This window comes from Ciconia boyciana, chromosome 2, assembly GCF_034638445.1.
Source record: "Ciconia boyciana chromosome 2, ASM3463844v1, whole genome shotgun sequence".
NCBI lineage: Eukaryota > Metazoa > Chordata > Aves > Ciconiiformes > Ciconiidae > Ciconia > Ciconia boyciana.
This window is the reverse complement of record NC_132935.1, coordinates 145769620-145793388: the sequence shown is the minus strand read 5'-3', so window position 1 is coordinate 145793388 and position 23769 is coordinate 145769620. Positions and strand designations below refer to the sequence as shown.

The following is a 23769-nucleotide window of genomic DNA, read 5'->3' as shown; positions in this document are numbered from 1 at the left end:
TGGTTGGCGCAATTCCTATTGCAGTCTATGCCATGTGTGTAGCACTAGAACTGTATCAGATATTTAAAATGGCTTAGATTTTGGGGTGTAGTTCCAGAGAACATTACACTGAAGTCTAGATTTGTAACTTGTGCAACTTGCAAGCATATTTACTGTGCAAAGCCATGTTCTTCCTTGTTTATTAAACATCTAGGCAGACACTTAGGGAATGGAGTTTAGTAAATGGAGCACCAGGCTGGGCTTTGGAGGGCTTGTTTGAGGCCAGGTAGGAGCAGGCTACAGGCAAGCATGAATCTGCTGAATGATTAGAAAAAGTCACTTCATCTCTGCAGCCCTGTTTTCCCTTCTGCAAACTAGGACAATTTAGAGAAGCAGGCCCCTTTGCAGACAGTTTCAAAGTCTGCTAGAGAAAGGTGGTATGCGAGTGTTACACCCTAATGAATGGACTGCTAAATCCATAGTCGTCATCTGAGGGAAAAACAATTTTATCTGCTGTCTGAGTTCTCCCTCCTAAATTTTTAAAATTGAATTATAATGTAAGGAGAACTATCCAAATACTTTGTGCTGTGCATGTTGGATAAATAGCTTTTCAATGAGCAGGTCCTATTTGCATTAATTGGAGGTACTGCTGTTCCATTTAAAGTAAACAGTCTTTCCTCTCTCATTATCACTTTCATAATTAAAGGTGCTGAAGGCTTTTGACTGGCTTAGTTCGGGCACTGGTGGACAGCAATGAGTCATTAGATGTTCATTTACCGAGGAGATGAGCACAATATAAACACCAGAATAAAACAGTGTATTTGAATGAGGAGAAGGAGAGGAGTACATTAAACTGGTTTTTAAAGGTAATGGAAATAAGTGCAGAAGAATGCATGGAGAGTACGGTATGAGAAAAGGCCACAGGCAGGGCACTGGGATCACAATTTTGGAATGGAGAGAGATACCAATAAATAAAACCCTGCATTCTGCTCTTAATTTCACCTGACCCAACTGAGCGTGGCACACGCCAGTAAGAGGGCTGGGGGAGATGAGTATTATTCTCCTCTGTGTTTAGCAGAGAATACCTATCACTAATTTAAGAAAAATATTCTTGCCCAGGAGGAAAAGAGGGGTCTAGAAGAGTGCACTGGTGCTCTGGGTGAGGGCGCTTGTCTGTAAATACAGTACGTGTGAGTGATGAATGCAGGAAATGGCTGGGAGTAGGTGGGTGGAATTTGCAGCTTGTTTTTATCATTTGTCTCTCAAAACCCTGTAGATGAGGAATGGTGGTGGGCAGTCATATATAAACTTTAAAGAAGCGCTGGCATTTTTTTCCTTAGCATTTAAAAGGTTATGTGCTGCATTGCGAGACAAATAAATCATGATTCACTGCAACAACAGAGTTGCAGTCAGTTATATAAATTGCCAGGGAAGCACTAAATCTGTCACTTCGTGTATTCTGACCATTTAACAACTGGAACAGTGTTTGGAAAGAAAGCAGAGTAGAAACGAGAACCACGTAAAGTGGCATCTGCAATTAGTAAGATCAGTGATGATGTTTTAAGTTCATTGTATGGTCATCTGCATGGACCCATATGTGCCACATAAAAGATTTTCTTAGCGGAGTCAGCAGTGGAAGAGTAGTATATGGTGCAGAATATTCACCAAGTTGTAGCTAAATATAAATAGCCACCCAGAGAATGTAACTAGCTTATCTGTAGGTTTGCATTTTTGATGTGGAAACAAATGGCGTGATTTTTAAAACCCAGATTCCAACGTTGACTGTGTTCATTACCCTGCCGCCAACACACATGTGTGCACACGTACATGGAGTTCACTCATGTCTATGCATATGGAAAGAACAGTGATTTCTAAGGCTACATTTTTAATTACCATCCTCTTTTTCCAAAACTGAGTGTTGGCATTAATGGCTTTTAAGTATGCTGTTCAATACTGTTCTAGTTTATCAAATAATTTCCTCAGGTAAAGGGAGACACTATCAAAACTGTGAAGTTAGGTGCATGCTTGAAAAGTGGAAAATTCAAGCTCTTTAAAAAAGAAAAAAAAACTTGATGGCATAAGTAGCCATTTTCCTTTTTAAGGAGGGTGAAACATTTTGTAAATTAAATCTGTATGTCAGAATGGCTAAGTAATTCTTTCATCATTTTTTAGTTTGGAACAGCTAAATTATCTTCTGTGGATAAAGGATTGGCTTTAAATAGAAAGTTCAAGAAATCCTGCCAAAAGTCTCAATATTTCCATCACAAGAAGACATTTTAAAATTTAGGCTTTTGAAATGACTCTAGAATTTGTGAATGAATATTATATTACGCAAAGTAGTTGCTGCAGTTGTTTGTTCAAGTTAATATTAATTGAAATAGCTGTTTACTTAGGTAATTATAACAGGCATGTGCAAACATAGGAATCACTTACTTCACAAAAGATATTTCTTTTCTAAATATACTTGATGTAAATGCCAAACTTTTCTTATTTCTGTATAAACTGTCACTGCACTCTACCTGTGTCACAACACAACGCTGCTCACACCTGCAAATACAGGTTTGTGGTGCTTGTTGGAAGCCTGAACATCCTGGGGCTCTTTGAACTCCAGGTGTGAGCAGTGGAACAACTAATTGATACTTTGCAATTTTAAAAAAATTACTTGTTTCTACTTTTGGAACTAAGACAAAGGTGATGTAAGAAAGTAAGGAGCTTTACTAAACTTCCCAGTGGATAAACAAAATAACTTGTTTTCTACGACTACTGATGTAGCAGTTACTAGTTAAGGAATAATAGAAAAATGTACATAACAAGATAGGTCATGGACCGATTATTTATGTAAGAAAAGCCGCTCTGAAAATTTGTGAATATTCTAATTGTGTTTCTCATTTTAGCCTTATTTTAAGTTTAAAAAGGGGGGAAAAAACCCACCACTTTTTATGTAGTTAGAAACCAGGCTGATTCCACAGAGTCATAAACAGGCTGATTCCTAGGAGTTAAGGTGTATGGGAAGAGATGACAACTCTGCAGTTTCATTACGCACAGAAAGATGTTTTCTGTATCCCATCATTTAGATTTACACCACAGACATTAATTTCCTTACACTGCTGTAATTCTTGCCAAACTTCCCAAGATTCAGATTTGATCTTACATTAGTTTTTAAAATATGTAAGTCCTACTGTCACTTCTCAGATGACTACAGTGTGTGTAGGCTTTCCTAATGTTGACTGTACTCTGATTATAAGTACCATCAGCATAATAATGATGTTTCTGTCAGCAAATATTGCATCTGTTCTGTTGGAGCTGTGGTAGGTAAGAGTACCAAAATTAGAGCCAATCTGAGCAAATGTTATATTTGTTGTTAAATTTGGTTAATTTTACGTGTTTCATGGTACTTAAAGTGGTTTTGCTCTTCTGAGTACTTGGCAACCTGTGTTTGAATGGAAGTTTTAAAGGTGCGGGGCCAAAGCAATACAGTGGATCCTTTTTGAATTCATATTTTTAAATTAACTAGATTTTGGTCTGATAGGGGCCCTTCAAAGAGAGAATGCTCTGTTGAATTCCTGTGTAATTGAGAATCCCAAGGGAGTTTCTGAGGTTGGAAAAAATGTGCAATATATTTCAGAATAAATTGGGATGCTGATCCTCTAAGCCTGTAATACTTCCTGTGCCATTAAAACGTCTTTGATGTTAAACTACTTTGACATCACGTTAATTCCCTTTGTTCCAAAAATCATCGCCATGTAGTGTGTTTCTTGCGTTTCTTCACTGGGAACACTTAGCAGTGGCTGTCGGTTTGCCCCTCGAGATCCTGGTCAGCACCGGACATTTGTTACACAGAGCAGTGAAGGAAGTGGTATTTCCAGCACAATGTGTCACCTTTCAAAGAAGGAAATTGGTGAAACTTAGCAATACTTGTAGGTCTTCTGATAAATTGTGTCTCTCTTACATTAGGAATGTGGGAGAAATGAATTTAATTGAGTTGTAAGTAATTTGAAATAATTTTAGAAAGAATATAGGAAACATTTTGCAATAATTTCTTGGATTTTTGTCAAAATGCTGTTTCTTCTGCCATTCCCCTTAGCTACCCACACGATGGCATCAGCTGGGTTGGTTGCCTTGGTACCTGAAGGCTGTGTGTGGTGGAGTTTGGCTGTTGAAACAGTGTGATTTGTCATGTGGAAGTACAAGCCATTATCAGAGTGTTGTTTGGCTAGGAGTGCCTTGTGTGCTGCATTGAATAAGTTCCTGTTTGTGGCTTTCATCTGTGAATGTTAATATTGTTTACTCTTTCTTCTAGTTGTCCTGCTAAGGTCAGGTTTGTTGTGTGGATCGATGGTAGAAATTGCCAGGGCTCTCCCCTTGTTCCCAGAGAGTTAACCACTCCTCCTGTCACCTGAATATGGAAATGTGAGTTTGCCCAGCCAGGTTAGGTCTGTATTCTGCCTGTACTTAACACCTGAAATGTGGTTTAATGGAGAAGTTCAGCATTTCATCCATTCTGTTGTCTTTCCCGGGCTTCATCTTCAGTCCTGATACATTCTGGAGTTAAAGTCTCCTCGTGCCAGACGCCCCATTACGCTTTGGTATAATGATTCTGGCTGACCTTTGCTATGACGCTGGAATTTCATATAAATATCTCAGGACTAAATTCACTTTGTTTTAAACTCTCTTCTGTGAAAGGTTGAGGTGGGACAGTGCTGGAAAGTAAAATCCTCTTCCCATAGAACTGTAACAGCAGTAGCTGAGGCAATACCAGTTTTGCCCTCTATCACTTCACCTTTATGTCAAGGGTAAAGAATTCAAGATTTAGTTGGTCTGCTTTTACTTTATTTCAGCTGTGGTCCTTTTGCTAAGAGTTGAAGCAAATGGAGTAGCTATTCTGGGATCACACAGAATATTTAGTCTTTATTTAACCTATCAAAGGGAAGAGTGAGAGGAGACTTAGCTGCCAATCCTCACTAACTCCATGAGAAGAAAGCACAGGTCATCTTTCTCTCTTGTACATGGGCAGAAGCAGCAGCAGTGTTTGAGAACTAAGGCAGCTCAGTTCAGCACCGAAATAAAGAATGCTTTTTAACAGTGATGAAGCATTTGAACAAGCCACCACTGGCAAAGTCTCCATCTCCTGAAGTTTTTCAGACCAGGTGTTTTTCTGTTTGAAATGTCTTTGTTAAACTCTTCAATTACTGAACTGACACAGAGATCTACTGTTAGATGTATTCAAGTGAACATTCAAGTTGGGGTCTAATCTAATCTCTGAACTCATTATTGGAAATTCTCATTTACATCTGAGAAGTCGTTAGAATAATGTGTGATGTTACAACATCTGCACTCCTGTTTTCTGTCCCTGAAAATAATTGTAAAACTGAAGATGGGCTTAGGCTTCAGTGTTTGGCTTTCAGATTGCTCGTTCAGCCTTCTGTTACCCTGGAGCTTCCTGTCTAACGCTCACAGGTGAGGCTGCAGACATTCCCATCTGTGTGGTCAGGAAAGCACTCAGAGGAAGACTTCCCGCCCAATTCTGTGTGATGGATGCTCTGGAGTATCTGTTTGGTTTGTATGTACTGAATCTGACTTCTTGTTATTTGAGGCCTGCCTGAACCTTTTCCCCTGTTATGTAAAACCACCACAAATGCTGTTTCGGGATTCTCTGAAGTGCTGCTGACTCCAAGTGATACTGTTAGACCTTCTCCAGTACAAGAATGTAGGGGCAAGAGGCCAAAAGTGTTGCTGGGACCGATCTTTTGGAGGCGCTTCAGTCTAGGTTTAGATTTACTAGTTGTTTTCTTTTAGTGCATAGAAACTCATCAGTAAGCAAATGTATATTTTCGACATATGCTATGGAGCTGTAGATTTGTTTATCATACTGAATATTTTTGTGAATATTTCTGCTGGTTCCAAAAAGATTGAGTCACACTTCACTTATGTACAAGAAGTCTTTGCTCTCTGTTGTCTTACTGCTCCTTTATAACTACTGTTTAAATCCATTCTCTTCTGTTACTAATCCTTCAAAAGTGATAGAGGTCTTCAAAACAGAGATAATCTTACTTGTTTATAGGAATAATATGAGTTACCGATGCACAGTTTACATGTGCTTAAGATTGGTGTAAAACTAATTTGCTTTTGATAACATTTTGTGGCATAGAAATCAGTATATATTTTCATTTTTTTACATGGTTTTTAAGACATCATTCACAATTAATTGCTTTGGTATCATTTTTATGACATAATAGTCATGATATTTCTTCCACCCCCACGCTTAAACCAATCTCTCTCTCTATGGAGACAAAGTACATGCCACAAAAGTAATAAAAATTATAAGCCCTGTAGTGTAAAGCAAATCTAAAACAAGCCAGGACAGACATATTTTTACATATAACCTAAGTTTAAATTTAGTGTAGTGGATTGATCCCTTACTTAGCCTTTAATAAAACAGGATTCAAGGGTATTTATATCTAAATAAAGAAATAAAACTAATTTCATTCCTCCTGTCCTTATGTACGACAGTGAGAGAGTAAGACCTTTGTGTTGTAAAGGGAAAGAACATTTAAATTGCAGTCTTAAGAGGAATTGCTAAAAGGGATGTGTTACAGCCTGAGGACTCTCCTTGAGGTCAGTGCAATAGAGTGTAGGCTGGAAGGTGAGTCAGAGTATCAATGGGACGCAGATGTGAAACTCAGCAGTATACAGGCTAAAAATTATTTCCATCGATTTTAATGAAGCTCCACTAGGGATGAATTTAAACCATTACAAAGAAGCGTTGATCTGGTATTTTACAGCTAGGATCATGTTTCTTATGCTGAATGCCAATGTTCGCTTCTCAAATGTCAGAGTTGTTTAATTACTTCATTTCACCTTTTAATTTTTGAAAGTATTTAAAGTGTTGCCAAGGGGCGTTCGAGTGGAAAGGGCAAGTCAGGTTTGTGTTCATTCTGTTTTCTTTTGTTTGTATTGAAGTAATGCCTATGTACACTAGTCATGCCTTACTATACCTTAAATATACATACATTGGGTGAATATTATACACCCTGTATATTATATGTCATAAGAGGATGAGGGGCTTATAGTTGCATATAAGAGGTGCTTGCAGGCTAGATCTAATGGACAGGAGGAGCCTGGGAAGTCTGGAGACACCCTTGGTCAAAGTGATAGGTAGCATTATCACTGGCTCTGACACTTTCTGCAAACACGACTGCAGGAGGCAGCATTTTATTTGCTTTTATGAGCTCTTTTCTGACCTTTGCAGGCAGTTGAGCAAAATATGAATGTTGACACAAACCACTTTTTATTTCAACAGCACTGAAGGAAAATAAAAAGAAACATTAACTATCATGTTTTTGATCAAATGCAGGATAGATTTATTGAGGGAGGTGCAGGGAAACTGTAGCTGCCTTTTCCCTTTAACATCACTCAGGATGGGGTGTGCCCACTGTCATATGAGATGTCCCTTCTGTCCACCCATGGCTGTGGGAGCTCTGAATTTAAGCAGTGATAAATGGTATTTTTAGTCAATGGATGGCATAACCTAGAATACGTGACAATTAAAAATATGGATACTTTGATTTTGTCCTTGAATTTTCAAGGGTTTCTTTTGGTGTAGATCTATTTACTGTAGCTTCTAGGTGGCAGCTAACAAGAGATTTGGGCAGCGGGCAGTTTTCAGGTCTGCACAACTTACAAGTTGGGCATAGGAACAATTTGTTTTTAAGGTGGGTTAAACACAGAAGTTGTCACACTGATCCAATCAAACTTAATGGTTCAGGATCATCTTTAGATACAATGAGTGCTGAGACAGAAAAAAAAAAAAGCCAAGATCGGGTATTTCTAAGACCATACAGCTGGCTCCTTTTAGAAGGCTTTTGGTCATTCTGTGCAAGTTGTTCACAGCACTCAGCTGTTAGACCTTTATCTCTGCTCTTCTCTTTTTCAGACTCTCTTCTTTTTTTCAGTGTCTGCTCACTGGTAGCAGCATACATCCACTTTGCATTCTTCCTACTTGGAAATCTGTGTCTGTTCAAGATAGAAAGCTTAAAAAAAGTATCCTTCAGGCTTAGAAATTAGAAGGTTCTTTAAGCATGTTAGACCTTGGTTCTGGGATATATAGTTTTGATTATTTATTTATAAGAATAATTTTAGAAGTGCTCAAAAATAATTTGAAAAACATTTCTGTGATCTAGGAAAGGGGCTGTGCTGACTAGTCTTAAGGATAGCCTTCTCCTCCTCTCTTACCAGAGGCTGTGACTGTAATGCATTTCTGTGGAGTTGGTCTCTTATAGTATGGCAAAATAGCAAGAACCTTAAGTCCATTATGAAGAAATACAATTTTAGTCTACTAGTTATGCCAAATTTTAGAGATGATAAGCAAATATTTTTTAATAGGCTGATGTACATGGAAAGAACAAACCAGCAATGACCAATGCAATCTCCAACCCTAATGTATTTTGTGATTGAATCTTCAGTACTGGATTTTTATTAGCGGCAATTCTGTCTTTTGCTTACTAAAAATATCCAAGGGATTTGATGTGATCTGTGTAGCAGAAGAGTATAAATTTCCTAAAGGCCTGGGGATAGTGTTATGCTGATGCTGCTGTTAGACAATATGCATAAAGGCATATCTGCCATTGCTCTTTCCCTGGCCCATGGCTCTAGTGCTGCAGGGATGGAATAACAGCATTTCTTAGCACAGTGCCGCCATAAAAAAAACACCTGGGGTGTTTTCTCAAAAAAAGACTGTTGCGGGTGTGGGGGGACAGGGACACATCTGTAAGGTGTCCAGTTGCACAGCACTCCTGCAGTGAGCATGGTACCAGAGCCATTGCTTCGGGCAGGTTTGATCATCTCTTCCACACTGCTGGGTTCATCTTCGTGCACTGGGGCAGAAGGGTTCATGCAGGGCTCCCGTGTGTGTGTTACCCCAGCACATACTGTTCCTGAGATGTTACTGAGACTTTGGCCTTGTGCTTGGGACTCCTGGATGTCCTGCAGCCGGAGCAGAGCTAGGTAAGCCCTCGATTCACATATGGTTTAGTTGTAAGCGCAGGATGGACACCAGGATATGGCCCCAAGCAATAGATGGTTATGCAGGAGTGACGTTTTCATCCTGTCTGTTTTGATTATACGGCTTCTTTGTTCTCAAGTGGCTTGCCTTACGGCAGGAGTGTTAAGACTTTGTTTCCTCCCTAGTGCTCATAAGGTGGGCCAGGCTCTCTGTGACTTCTTATCCTGCTTGATTTTCTGCCCATTTGTGTCCTTAAGTTTCCAGATGGAAATTTTGGTATCGAGCAGGGAGGCGTATAAGGCACCGGGTGCCCTGTCCTTCCTGCTTTCTGTGAGACAGCCCTTCTTTACTCGCCTATGGAGGAGCACCCGCTCTCTGCCTGGTGCTTGCCATGAGGACAGACGGGTTGTTCCTTTTCACACTACAACACTTCATGAAATTCTTCAGTTCAAACCCCGGGCTGTGGGGGGCAGCTGGCCTCTCGCTCCAGCTGTAGGCAGCCGGTGGGACGCGCTGCCAGGCCAGCTGCTGCCCGGAGGGCTCGCACAGGGGCGTCCTGGGCAGGGAGGGCATGGGTTTTAGTGCAGATTAGGGACCTGTGGGTGCCCTAGTTTTCTCTGTAATGAGATTAATTTTACCCTCAGGGCCTCTGCCTGCCCCTTCCCTCTGGAGGTAAAAAGGAGTATCTGTACCTGCCCCCAGTGCATTTTTGGGAAAAATAGAAGGCGGAGGAAAATGAAGTGATTACTTTGGCATGGAGACCTACAGTTCATTTTGCTTGCGTCCTCTTTTTGCTGTAAGATTTCTTTGGCTTTAGTAGAGTAGTATTTATTACAATTAATTATGTTTAAATGGGCCATGTGGTATTTGGAATGGAAGTGGGCACACTATGCTGCGGGGATGGAAAAATATGTCAGCGTCCCCTGGGCGGTAAATTTATGACACAGCTCGGGACGAGAGGATTCAGCTGAGACCCTGGCTATTGGGATCTTGGGAATGTGTCACTTATTCCTGTAAGCAACATTGAGTTTGACCCATGAGGGGCCAAGCTTGCCTCCCCAAATTTAACTATTTTTATTGGTTGTATGCAGATTGATCATTTTACCTTGATGCGGTACTTGCAGAACTGTAATTACAAGTGGGTGCTTACAGCGTTGGTAGTTTTGGAGAGCAATGTATGTGGTTTTTTGCAGGTAATAAAACGGAAAATCCAATTTGCAATTGCAAAGCAAGCCCCTGAGTGATACATGATCTTCATAGCAGCACCGGTCAGAGGGTTACGGCTAATCACAGTGCTGGCTTGCTTCCCTGGTGGCCTCTGCCTGAAAACTGAATAGCGAGCAGCGTGAGCCTGCACCTTGAGCCAGCATAGATTTAGACACACCAGCTTCTAGCTTGTTAGGTCCTCTTTGTCACAGTGCTTAATCCTGCTTCCTGATCCTTGTTAGAACAGGGCTGCCGCGGCCCTTAATAAAGGAGATGGGTGCGAGGCTCCTAACGAGGCGCACTGAAGCGTGAGGCAGAGAGGGCAGTTGCCGCCTGACTGACAGAGGGGTGAAGTGCTCCCTGCCTGTTGTTATTCCAAAAGAACAGGCCTCGGACAGCTGACAGATGAGCCTGCTAAGGTAATGGTAACTCGTTGATAGGCCGATATGAGGTGCATGACATCTTTTCACATGGTATAGTGGTCTGTCTTTACTCTAATTGTGTTAACCCTTTTTACGGAGAGAAACACGTCAAGGATTAGCTGTAATGTAGAACATGCACTGAAATGGCCAGCAAGCACACGGCTTGCAGCAGCTCCCATAGCATGCATGTATGTTCATGCTACTTACACCAGTGCCTTTAATTTTTAAAAACTAGCACATCAGGTTGATTTCAGATTTCTCTGATAACTTGGCTCAGTCAGTCTCAGAACCTTGTAATTTTTTTTGCTTTGTTTCCCATAGTTAAAGCTTTTTTATTATTATTATTTATTACTTTAGATTTCAGGGGGGAGAGTAGGCCTCTCTTCATCATAAAATTCACAAAAATAAATTTAGAATGGTAGCACAGATTTCTTATTTTAATTTAATGAACACGAGGAAATAATTCAATGGCTAGACTGTCCTGGAATTCAGCCTGTTGTATCCACAGTCATGAGCAGTTTCAGTAAAGCATGTACTGTTTTGGTTTGGTCTCTTAAGTCTTCCTGTCAACAGAATAGGTAAAACTGGCATGTTGCAAGAATGATGTTTTTGCTTGTTTTTCTCAGTATAGAGAACTATAACCACAGATCAGTGGCAGGATCTCGGTACAAAAAACATGTTGGGCACTGGGAAGACAAAAAGCCTGTTGGGCATCGCTTGTTGACATTTTGCTTGGAGCAGTGATCGAGAAATGCTTTGCAATACTGAGCTTCAGCAGAGCAAACTCCTACCACAGTGTCATTCTTCTTTCATTTCTGCAAGCCATGGTGGAGAGGGATACTTTGCTGAATTGTCCCATAGGCCTGAAGATTATGTTTAATGGTCGAGTTATGCGAGTTATGCTCTCTGGTCAAGAGCTAGGAGGTTTGGAGTTAGGAATCAGGAAGCCCCAAGTTCTACTGCAGTTGTTCTGCCTGGGCTGAGTGAATTTACTCACCTGCAGAAGGACACTCCAACACCTATGCACTATTAGGTCCTGCTTAAAATTAATTTGATGTATAAACATTATATGCAATGTAATCCTGTTGTTCAATCCTGTTGTGCAATATGTAGTAGCACTGTGAAATGAATAGAGCAGAACTGCATCAATCATGGTGGGAACTGCGATGTCATCCTTTTCCTCTTCACTAAGACTGAAATATTTGCTTTTATTATGGTTGTACTTGCTGAAACAAATGAAGAGTTTTATATTCACCGCAAGATTTTTCTTTCAAATTTTTCATATTTCAAATTTTTTTCGTATGCTGTTTTGTTTAATTCCTTTCAGGTAATTTGGATTTGACTGGTCAAAAGCAAGTCTTCAAAGCGGAGAACAATCCTTGGGTTACCCCTATTGCTGACCAGTTCCAGCTGGGAGTATCTCATGTTTTTGAATACATTCGTTCAGAAACATATAAATAGTAAGTATCACTTATATACCGTAGCTGTGTTGTTTTTTTTTCCTGTAGTGTGTTTGGCAGAGTGTTATCAGCTACGCTCTTCTTTCATAATCTATGCAGTAGCTTGGTATTCAGGGCAAATATGTAAACCTGTGCATTTATATTAAGGAATTTTGCTGACAAGAAGGTAAATAGATGTGATTTAGACATGTTAGGAAAACACAAAGACTGTTTGATATTGTCCTGCATTTCTTGTTAATTTCTAAGTGCTATTAAGTAACATGAGAGATGTAAAAGAGCAAGTATTACAAGCCTTTGAGAAGTACTAATTTTAAGTATGTACAGTAAGGTTTTATAGACTGAAATGGATATTTGTTAATGTTTTTGGATGCAGGTGGTTATGTTTTGAAAGAGATGTCTAGAATTCAAACCTATTTTGATCTGGACTGGTTTACAAAAGTCTACAACCCTGGCAATTCAAATACAGATACTAGTACTTTCTTCAACAGCGTAACTGGAAAAAAATAAACCTCATGCTGGGACTTCTCCATTTTAATTCAAAATTCTATGTACAAATGCTAAGCATTTGTTTAGGAAATAATGTCTTTAATTGTTCACTGAATTGACATATTTCTTTTCAGTAAAAATTTCCATGTTACCAGTCCACAGTAAAAAATTTAGATGGGAAGTTATTTTTACATGCCTGGCAACAACCTTGATACTGTCTTCCTAGAAGCAATAGGTAGTACAACACACAGTACAACCTCTACGTTGGAAAGTTAGTTTTTGCATTTCCCCTTTATTTAAAAAATACATTCTAATAATTTAGAAGCATTTCTGACAATTTTTTTATATGGTAGCTGTCTGAACTCAATTACCAAAGGAGAGTATTCACAAGTGAAGGTTTTGGGATTCCAATTAAGTAACTGAGATGTAAATTTCTATATGAAACTAAATGATCCAGCAATGGCTTTTGTAGGCTGTTCTTAATTTACAGAATTTAAGTGAAAAGGATCACAGATGGGAGAGTGGTTACAAAAATTGTGTGTCTCAGAAGTGTCCTGTTATTTAAGCGGTAATATCTGTTCTCAAGATAGATTTATTCATAGATTTAAGTAGACTTCAACACCCTTCTTCCAGTAGTACTCTGTACTACAGACATGGTGTAGGGAAACAGCTGTGTACCTCTTTAGACCATCCCTTCCCCATAGTCCATTGTGTAGCTGCATCTAGATTTCTTGATAATGTTTTGTAATTTTTTTTTCATTGCCATTTTTATATTTCTGTTTGCTGAGCAATGTAGATTAGTACCCTCATGCAGTTCTCACAGGGACAGCTCTGGGCATCATGAGGACAGCAGTTTCAAGGACTGAAGTGCAGTTTTGAGAATTTGACCCATATTCAGTTTGGGGGGGTGGGGAGGCTGTTGTTATGTATCTCTTTAGAAAAAAAAAAAATTTTATAAATTTAGATATATTAAACTGCTCTAGCAACTTTCCTTGTGCAATCAAAATTGACATAAAAGGTTCTGTAATTCATCACTTGCCTCAACTATTGCTCTTTGTTTTAAATTAGCGATATTATGTTTGCTGTCTTGTTCTGTGCTGAGGTGTAACAGTGTCTCATTGGTTAATAATGGCCGATTTTGATTTTGTCCGCAGTAAATATTTGAAGCCTGTATAGTTAACAGTGTGAGCAAAATCAGACTCTACCCATTAATAGGGGGGGAAAATAAAATCAAAGAATCTTTCCACGGCTCATTCATGGCTTCTGTTTTGATCTTGGGAGCTTATTCAGTTAAAATGTCATTGTTTTCAAAGATTGGTGAGGAAAACCAAATGCATGCAGATGTTAATAATTAGATGTCTTTTTTTTTTATATTCAGCATATAACCATTTTAGATTTAAACCATAAATTAAAAATATCTGTATAATTTTATTAGAATGCCAGTAGCAACTTCTTTTGATTCTTGACTGTACTTCTTTCACATGCTATAAAGAGAGTTTGTGGATTTTCCTGCCGGAAAAGATTGTCCTTTTTATTTGCAGTTTCCTTTAAATATGTGATCTGAGAATTACTTGGATGCCACCTGCTACAGACATTTTGCTGTTTGCGTTTGATTTTAGATGTTAAAAATCATAAGCAATGGCATAATCTAGGTAACAGGTCTAGTAGCATTATTGTGCACAAAAGCAAATAAGCTGTGAACACAGAAGAAATGAAAACTCCTTTTTGTGATGAAATTTTGATCTTTTCCTGCTAACAACTATACACCACCTTCAACTTCCTTTTTCTTTCAGAGCCCATGTCCAGGTGCTGTCTTTTTTCTCATTAAGCAAATCACAAGGTTGAGATGTGAAGGTAGTAATTTTCTCTGTAGATATCTAACTAAGCAAAATTGAGCTCTTGGTTGTTTTTTTTTTTTAATTATTCAGCCAAAAGAAAAATTTAAAAATCAACTTGCAACATTTGATAGATCCAACCAGCTTAACTTTCACTCTGAGACAAAGCAGTATAGTTAAATGGATGATTGGATAGAATGCTGTTTAGACAACCTCACTTGCAACACTGAGAAGAGAGAACAGCTCACTTATGTTAGCAGCTGGCAATCAGATCAGTAAGTCTACTTGCAGGTACTTTCATAAACCAGGAACTAGCATCTATATGGTAGATGGATTTTGAGCTCCAGAGATGGTAATTGTCTCCCTATGCCCATTGCTTTTGCTGGCTGATTGGAAATATTGATTTTACTTTGTTTACAAGTCTAACATTGTCTATACTAGCTAAGACAGAGAGGGTATGCTCATACAATCACAAGTGCCAAGTTTCAGGGGCTTAGCAAGTTACGTTTCACTAAGTGGGTTTATGCTAATAAAGTTTATTTTGTGTTTGCAATGACTAGAACATCATATTTACTCAGCTGCTGTTAACTCAGCCAGAAAGGGGTAACTCAGTAAGTCTTGGCAATGCACTCACTTGCAGTCACGTTACTAAACCTTGAGGTTTCTACTGATGGCTGGCACAAGCCATAACTGTATGCTGCAGTCAATATCGGAGATTTCCATTCAGATTCTGTGAGGATGCACTTTTGAAGCAACTATGAAATAGATCACAAACCTCTTCTTTCCTTTGTGAAAGGTACTGGCTGTTTCAAGCATATTAAGTGAAAAATTACACCCCATTTTTAGCCTTGTCTTAGGATATTCATGCTCTAGTGATTAATTGGTAAGTAGGGTTGACACCCATGAGGGATGATTATGTCTAAAGATAAAATGTCATTTGTCTCGCATACTTTTACATCTTCACACTCCTGTTTTACATGGTACTTATGCACCAAGTACAAAACTGGAATTGCACTTTACTTCAGAAGCATGTTAGCCAGCAGGACCCTCAGATCAGCACTTCTTACTTTGCAGCTTCTTTCATTTCCTTTAATTTCCTTACCTTTCATGAGAAATGATGCCAGATGATTTTTTTCAGCTCTAATTTTTCAAGGAAGACTTGTGCTGACAAAAAGATGGGCCATATATTGTGGTAGAAAATGCGTGTGGAGGGGCTCTTAATTCTTAACAGGAAATTCAGCAGCTCTTGGTACTTTGCTAGCTTTTGTTGGCTAAAATACGCCTACTGCACATATCATCCTGTGACAGCATCATTTGGAAATAGGTCAGTTTGCCAAGTACATAATGATTCTTAATCTCTGACTGCCGTGCTAACTTTCTGAAAGTTAAGTTAGTAAGCTGAAAGTTTAGTAAGCTGAATTTTGGCTTTGATTCTATATATACTCAGGAGCTGCCATTAAACTCCCTGTGTGGTGTCATGATAGTGTTGAAAAGCAGTTGAAGAACTTGCTCAAACAGTAAAGGGTAATGGCAACCTCATCTCCTCAAAGGGCTTAACTAAATGTTTTATTTTTTATTCATGCCTTTAGTCAACATTCAAAGTGACCTTTATGTTGTAAGCATATTCTCAGAGGATCTTCTCTGTCTAGGGTACTGACAAAGAGATGATGGATTTTATGATTTAGTGGTTACAATGTACTTAAGTGCAGACAGACATGAATGTTTGAAAGAAAACAGTGAATTAAGCTCCTATGAAGAACTGAAATCCTGTGATGCGCGTCAGGATCAGTGTAAGATAATTAGTGATTTCATTAAGATGAGGTAAAGCTGAGATGTGCAATTGGTACCAGTGGGTGGGTTTGGCTGCTGGCATTTACAGCAAAGTTAATCCAGAAAGCTGCTCTTTGGGTACATTTCTGGCATTAATCATGTGCCTTTGATCAATCTTCATGTGAAACTTGCTCTTTGCCTGTTTGTTCTTGTAACAGAAAGGGTAGTGATCTTGCTTTTATCACAGCAGAGTCTATTGCAGTCATCATCACTTGATAGTGTAATCTCAGCTAAAACAAAATAATTTGCTAGGTCCTGAGTGCTTAGAATAGTATTCAGACTTCTGGCATTCTTAAGCTGCCATTGAACTCAGCAATCACCTTTTAATACTTTATTTAATGATTGTTGTCTCCCTGTTTGACCTCCTTATTCCAGTGAGGCAGAATTATGATAGAACAGTCACTGTTTGTTAAGTTTCTAGAAAGCAGGTTTTCCCCACGAGGCAGTCAATTTGGAGTCAAGAGTCTCGACAAGATGTTTTGCAAAAGGAAGTATGTTGCACTTTTCACATTTCCGTCAGGAAAGGTGGTAGAAGAGCAAGCCATTTTAAAGACTGACACATTAACTCTTAGCAGAGGAAATGGTTTGACAAATGCTGTGCTGAGCATATATTGCTTGGCAGCATTGGAACATAGGTTTCCCTGGGCAGGCTGCTCTGTGCTAAGCATTGTAATTGAAAACCTCATTTTATCGGCAGTGACAGTCTGGAAAATCCACTCTTGATTCAGTCCTCTATTTAAAGACAATCGCCCCAGCTTTCTTCTTGAGAATGAATTGTTGTACTGGACCCCCACTATTATGTAGCAGCTACTTCCAGGGCAGCAGACGCAGGTCATGAAGTAAGAGATTCTTCTTCTGGGTTATATTAATGGAAGAGTATTTCAGCATTTATTTTTAACAACTAGAGGAGACTGGCAGGATTCTCAGAGCAATGCACTAGAATACAAATAGTATCCTGAAATAACTCCTGTTCTTATTCCACAGTTTTTAAGCCCATAAAATTTCAGCTGCGTGATTGGTGCTGTCCAAGATGTAATGATGATGATAGGTAAAACCACCTATCACGGAGTGGAAAAGAGGTCAAAGAAGTAAAAAATCCATGTGTTGGTGGTGGGGAAGCATGTTGGGGAAGTGGGAATTGCTAGCAGTTGAGATGGAGGCATCAGCAGGTTGAACTGATAGGAGGAGAGATTGTCCTGGAATGGTGTTACTTGTGCAGCACGGTCTTGGACCTGCAAGAATTTTTTTTTTTTTGTTAGCACAAAAAGCAGGAGTATTTAAGTGACGTTTGCTGATGACAAAAAGCTAGCAGCACAGAGGAGAATCAGCATGCCACACAGGAAGAATTAGCAAATGAAGAGGAAGTGAGGAGTGAGGGAAGAGAAGGAGAAGCACAATCGCCAGAGCTGGGTTAAGAGAATGGAAATTTTCCAGTACAGAAAAGGAAATATGATGCAGTTCTGGTCATCATGTTTATGAAAGATGAATTCAGGCAAGAACAGGCAAAGTGAAGAAGGATAGTAGGATGATAAAAGGAATGAAGAGCCAAGAGGAGATTTAAAAGGTATTTGGTTTATTTAGCAAAGCAAAGACTGATAACAGAGATCGTTGCTGTCATTGGGAGGGAGAGGGGGAGGAAGAGGCTTCATTTAAAGCATTAAAAAAAAAGGTGGACATAAGAACAAATATAACTAAGCTGGTCAGGTGTATGTTTGAAGGAAGATCTCTATTAAGGGAGCAAGGTAATAACCTTCTGATAGAAATAGCCTTCTGACAGAAGAAATGAAGGCCAAAATCTTGTTTGTTTCAAAGTGAGCACTGATCAATTTGAGCAGGAGTATATGACGTGATTGATTGTGGCAGAGGAGGGCTTGTCTATGATGCAGGCAGACCTTTGTGCTCCTGTATTCATGTCTCCTGATCTTCCCTATATATTTAGATAACTGCACAGTGCAATTGACATAAAGCTAAGGGAGACAAAGCTCTGTTGTCTGTTAATATAAATAAAGCAAAAGATTATTTTGCATATTTCTGCATTTAATAACTTGTTTAAACAAACATGTATGGCAGTTTTGTGCAATAGTTTAAAATGACTAAATTTTTTTAATAACCTAATAATTACTCGTTATTATATACATTATATATTAATTAGGAAAAATTCATTTGGGGTTATAAAAATCTTCATAATATTCCTTTCTCCACTTAGATTGAAGAGATACACAGAGAGAATGCTTCTCTTTGGCTGTCTCTAAGTAAAATTAAATAATTTCTTGTATTATCCAGTCATTATCTAATCTTGTAACAATACCAAAAAGAACCAAATTGAGCACAGTATGATCTCAGGAGTAATTTTTAATGGTGAATATTCTGGACTCTCTGGGGGAAATAAAAACCATAGAGAGGAACACAGATCAATTGCTTTAAATGTCTAATGTGGATTTGATTCAAAGGAGTATGGTTACATGCCTCAGATGTTTGTATGATGCACAGAGGTCAATGAAGATTTAAAGAACTTGGATAGTGTGAGTCTACCTTGCCTTGCTAAGAAAAATAGGCCACAATAAATGCTTTTTTCCTTCTTTATTTTTCTTTTCTTTTGTCAATAGTATTCTTTTGTAGTTTGTGGAACAGAAGGCTTCATGCATTAATTTTCTCTTAGGCTCAGCTCTACAAATACTTACACTTCTATAAGAGGTATTCTCATTGTTCCTAGAGGGATTGCTCTTGTGCGTGTGCTTGTAGGATGGACCTTTAAGTACTTCTTTTCCCTTCTCATTTGCACAGTGTGGTTGTCCTGGTCCCTGTACAACAAGTAAGATGGTGTTATGTGTCCGACAGTCCATTGCTGGAGCTCACTTCTATATTTCAGAGACTTTTTAGCCTGGTGTCTTTTCCATTTGGCCCCTGATGTGGATGCACCATCTGTGCCAGTGGTAGCTGTGACCTTGTGTATTTTAGGGTGGTTTCAAAGACTGGGTAAAGATAGTGGAAAAGAGATGACCTCAGTGGTCTACCTTAGGTGAGATTCTCTGAGATGCCGCATCTCCTGTGAAGATGAACTCATGGCAAATTAAGCTTTCCTCGAAGGATGGCAGGAAGCAAGATCCATCATAGCTAAGAAATAAACAAGTGTTAACAATCCTGGTTCACACATTTTGATCACGTACCAGTAAAAAAAATTTAATTAACCAATAAAAATCTTTTATCAACCTGATGTGGGGAAATATAAAAACATCATTTACGTTTAGTTCTGTTATATCCAAGGCATGGTACTGTATATTTTATATGAAAACACTGATTCGTATTCCAACCAAATGTTGTATTTATTGGCTGTATTTTAAAAATTGATAAATATATTAGTACATTATTTCCAACAGAGAAAATAGATGACTCAGAGTCCTGACATCTTTAGACAACATTTACATGCAAATCTGTAACTCTTCCCTAAAGAAGAGCAAACTGGAACCCATGTTGAAAGATAAACAAGAAAAACAGTATCTCTGTATATTTGTGTTTATATATTACTAAGATGGATATGTAATAAAAACAAAGCTATCACTGATGTATTTGACAGATATAGATACTGCACATATAAATACTGGTCTAACTACTGATATTACCATTCCCTTTGATGTGAACTTTCATATAAAGTTTAGAATATTATGCAGTAATCCATTTACCATGTCAAGGATGATAACCCAGGGCTTAAGTCACCGGGGCAGATGTCTAGGGCTGTGTTAGAAGCAGGATTGGAATGAAGAAGTGAGGAAAGTGCAGAAGCTTGAGGGCTTGATGGTAGGGAAACAGTGACAGTAGGATACAGGATTTGAGTAGGGAAACAAGACAAAAGTTGCATCTAACTACAGGGCAAGGCAAGATCAGTAACTGAGTTAAAAATCAGTGGTAATTACTGTAAAATCCAAAATGAGAAACAGGTAGGGATGTGTCAAAGAAACTGGTAAGAAACAGAATTGAGGACCTGGCCTCGACTGGGACCTGGACAGCTTGGAGTCTAAGCAAGCAAGCAAAGTGTGAGGTGTGCAGCTGTAGGCAAGTGGCACCCTGAGCAGCAAAAATGATAGGTGGGATTGAAGAAAGTATGGGCAGTGGGAAAGAGGGCCGATCCAAAGTAGGATCTATCTTGTTAGGCTCTGTCATTGGAGAGACTGGTTATGGCTATCTGATTATGATAAATCCTAGAAATTAAATGGGGCCTTTTCTGAACGGTGATAGTTAGATTATTAATGATGAAAGATGGAAAGTCATGTTCTGTTAGGCTTCTGTTCTGTGTTCAGTCCAAGCAGGATGATCTTTTAGGGAAGATGAGTTATTTCTCAGTCCACTAAGTAGAAGCCTGACCAACATTTTGTTGTGAGAAATGGTTTTAAACCTCCAGGCCTGTGGACATGCACTCAGAAGGTTTAGGAGGCTTGACTGACAGAGTCTGGACTCACCAAAGTTCAGTTTTAATTAAATTGTGGTGTCAGAGAAATGCCAAAAAGTGACAGAAGTGCTAGTATCCTTCCAACATCAAGGAAGGCAAATAGACGAAACTGGGTTATTATGACCTAGTTTACTCTGACATCAATTTTGGGTTAAATAGTGAAGAAGAGACATGGGATTCTACTAGTGAAGATTTAAAGAATATGACTGTAGTATGAATATAATTAATACAATTAAGGCATGAATATGATTTTGAGAACTGTTTCCTAAAGAAACATAAATTTGGTTGGTCAAGGCAACTCTTTAACTACATAGAATTTGGTGAAGCATTTAGCTTGTACAGCTGCACAACATTCTTATTAGAAAATAAGCACTGTATAATTTCAATAAAACACTAAGAAGAATTACCAACTGTCTGATAGGTCTTGGGAGATAATTATTAACAAGGACATTTCTGGTGAGCTCCATAGAGATCTGACCTGGAACCATTCAATGTTCTCCTCAGGTATTTTAATCAAATAAATAGTTGTTTCTGACTAAAAATTGTAGATGACCTGGAAGTTGGTGAAAGACAACAGTGAAAATATGAGCTGTCCTGGATCACTTAATGAACTGTGCCTGTGCATAATATATTTTAAAGCAGCTCAAAGAAGAGTTGCGTATCTGTGAATAAAGTATGCAGGATATACCACGCGTTGTGGTTATGATTACAGGAGGAGATAAAAAGGAGTGAATACTGCTTTCCAGAAAGCAATTGGCTCTGAAAAATGTTTTAAGAGACGTAAGTCTCTTAAAGAGACTGAAGTGCACTGTCAGCTTGCAGTTCAATGCTGTATCTGAAAGGCCTAAAAGAAGCCTTGGGTTAGTGAGTACAGGAATAGGAACTTACTACTTTCAACATCAGCTGAGGCTGATACTGAATTCAGTTCTGGTGTCAGTATTTTTAAAGGGATGTTAAAAATGTGTTGAGATACAGATGCCTCAAAATTATTTGAGAGCAGAAGTCAAGCAGATTGAGAAAAGAAAGCAGGGTACAACCTTGTAAGAGGATATTTATTAGGGCAAGCTGCCAGGGAAAGTAGCAGATTCATTTTCTCTTATTGTCCTCTGATTGCTTCGGGATACTTTCTGGGAAGAGGTGTTTTAGAGCAACATCTCGGTATGAAAGCTACTGTATGAACCATGATGGCTTTTAATACATTGTGCCTAGTGTACAAAGGTGATGATCTGTTGCCTGATTTTAGACTTTACCAGAACTGCCACAATTTTAAGGCCTTGTATCCCCAACAGTGTGCTCCACTGCTCTAGCTGCTGTGGGCATAGTAGGTCCAGCTCCTCATCTCCAGGTTCAAGGGGTTTTCTCAACATTTCTGGGTAGTGTTGTTGGTAACTAAAGGCACTGTGTCCAAAATGCATGCAATTAAGAAACTTGACTGATGTTCTCTGAAGGTGCCTCACCTAATCTTTTTTTTTTCCTGTGAGGATGTTGCAGAGAACAGAATTTGGACTTTACAGTAGATAACAAAAAGGATAGAGCATTTTAAAGAAAATCCTTGAGACTGTAACAGGGAGAAGAATAAATAGGAAAGGGCAGACAAAAAATTACTAATTGAGAACTAATGTGGAAAACGTTGGCAGCAATAAGGGTTTTCTGGTAAACTTGCGTAGCTAACAGTAAATAGTGGTAAGCCTATTGACCCTTTGTAATCTTCAAAATTCAGTTGATTTGCTTTCTTGTTTTCTTCTTCAGATTGGTTCTTTACAACCAAACAAGAAGAATTACTGCACACATTTGCTGGTTTTATTTGAGAGATAAATTAAAAAGTGGCGCTTTTATAATCAAGCAGAACTGTCTGCAATTTCTATTCTCTACACAGTCATATCTGTTTTATTACATGCTGGCTTTTATTGAACTCCAGTTTCTTATTTCAGTCTCGCATTATTTGAGGGGTTTGTGTGATCTGTAGCAATTTTTTTACCCTACTGGTGAGGGCTATCAGTTAGATAGTGTCCCTAATTTTATGATTGCCTTTATCAGCTGTTTATCCAGTGGAAGGCTGAGGTGGGAATGATTCTGGTATAATTTTCTGGAGCCACTTATAGTACAAGCTCTGATAAACTTTTTAAAGCCATTATTTTATTTTAGCAGGTATTACGGCCATCTGGTTTATATGCACTTTTACAGCCCCTTATACCTAAGGCACAGTGTTGAAAATGGTTATGATCAGATTTCATTTTAAATTCTTGTTATTAAAATTAACTTTTTCTTGAAAAGTATAACTTGAAAATCAGGAGTTTCTACTGTATATGACACAGGATTTCTCAGTCCTGCATTTCAGTGCTTTCCCTCGTCCAAACAAGAAATGTCCTACTGTTAAAGCTGGGGATGGTCAGATTTAGGTCCTATTTAGGCAAGTCCTTTTGACTACAGCTTTGCAATTGCTTTTTTCTATTCTGTACCCAAAGACATTAATAATTTAACCCTAAAAATCTGATATACTGAAAATCAGTTAGTATCAAATATCCCAGGAAAAATTATCCTGTAGTTTTTCTTCTTTTATTACACTTGGTTGGGAAATTGGGGAAAGAAATTATAGTCTAAAGTGAAGTATGCAGGAGCATAAACAGTAAATAGAATTCCTTAGGATACTGACCACTTCAATTGCTCCAGCTTCACCAAAGCAATAATAAGAAATGCAAGAATATTAGCCCTCTTCATAGTTTTGCCAGATGTTTTAAGAAGCTGGCTCCAGTGCTAGATGGAAACAGCAGCATTTATTTCACTGAATGGGGAACAGTGATTCCCTGAATCCTTTTTGTTATCCGTAAAGCCAACTTATAAATGTATAATCAGGTTTTCAATCCTACAGTCATATATCTTGCAAAAAAATGCTGTCACATGATGGTAAATATATGCGAAAGTAAATGGAGCAAATCCTAAATCCAGTGCTGTAAGTATGGTTCCCCTTGACAGGAACAGGAGAAATTTGATCCCTATTCATATGTATACCCAGTTCCCTTCCTCTGGCCTGCTCCAGGGTGTGGTTTTGTGGGACTTTCTGCACATTGAATGTTTTTGGGAGTTATCCAAGGAAAGAGAGTGGGAC

At 38.7% G+C, this 23769-nt stretch overlaps 1 protein-coding gene across 2 annotated transcripts in view; it reads left to right on the top strand.

The window, feature by feature from the left end:
• Nucleotides 1–23769, top strand: part of RSU1 (Ras suppressor protein 1) — a 110699-nt gene that overhangs the window by 34009 nt on the left and 52921 nt on the right. Inside the window, exon 8 of one of the 2 annotated variants that reach the window (XM_072854387.1) lies at nt 11936–12068. The exons of the other annotated variant lie outside the window; for it this stretch is intronic. Coding sequence (XP_072710488.1) covers nt 11936–12068 — 133 coding nt within the window. The remainder of the gene's footprint in view (nt 1–11935; nt 12069–23769) is intronic. 2 annotated transcript variants of the gene reach the window in all.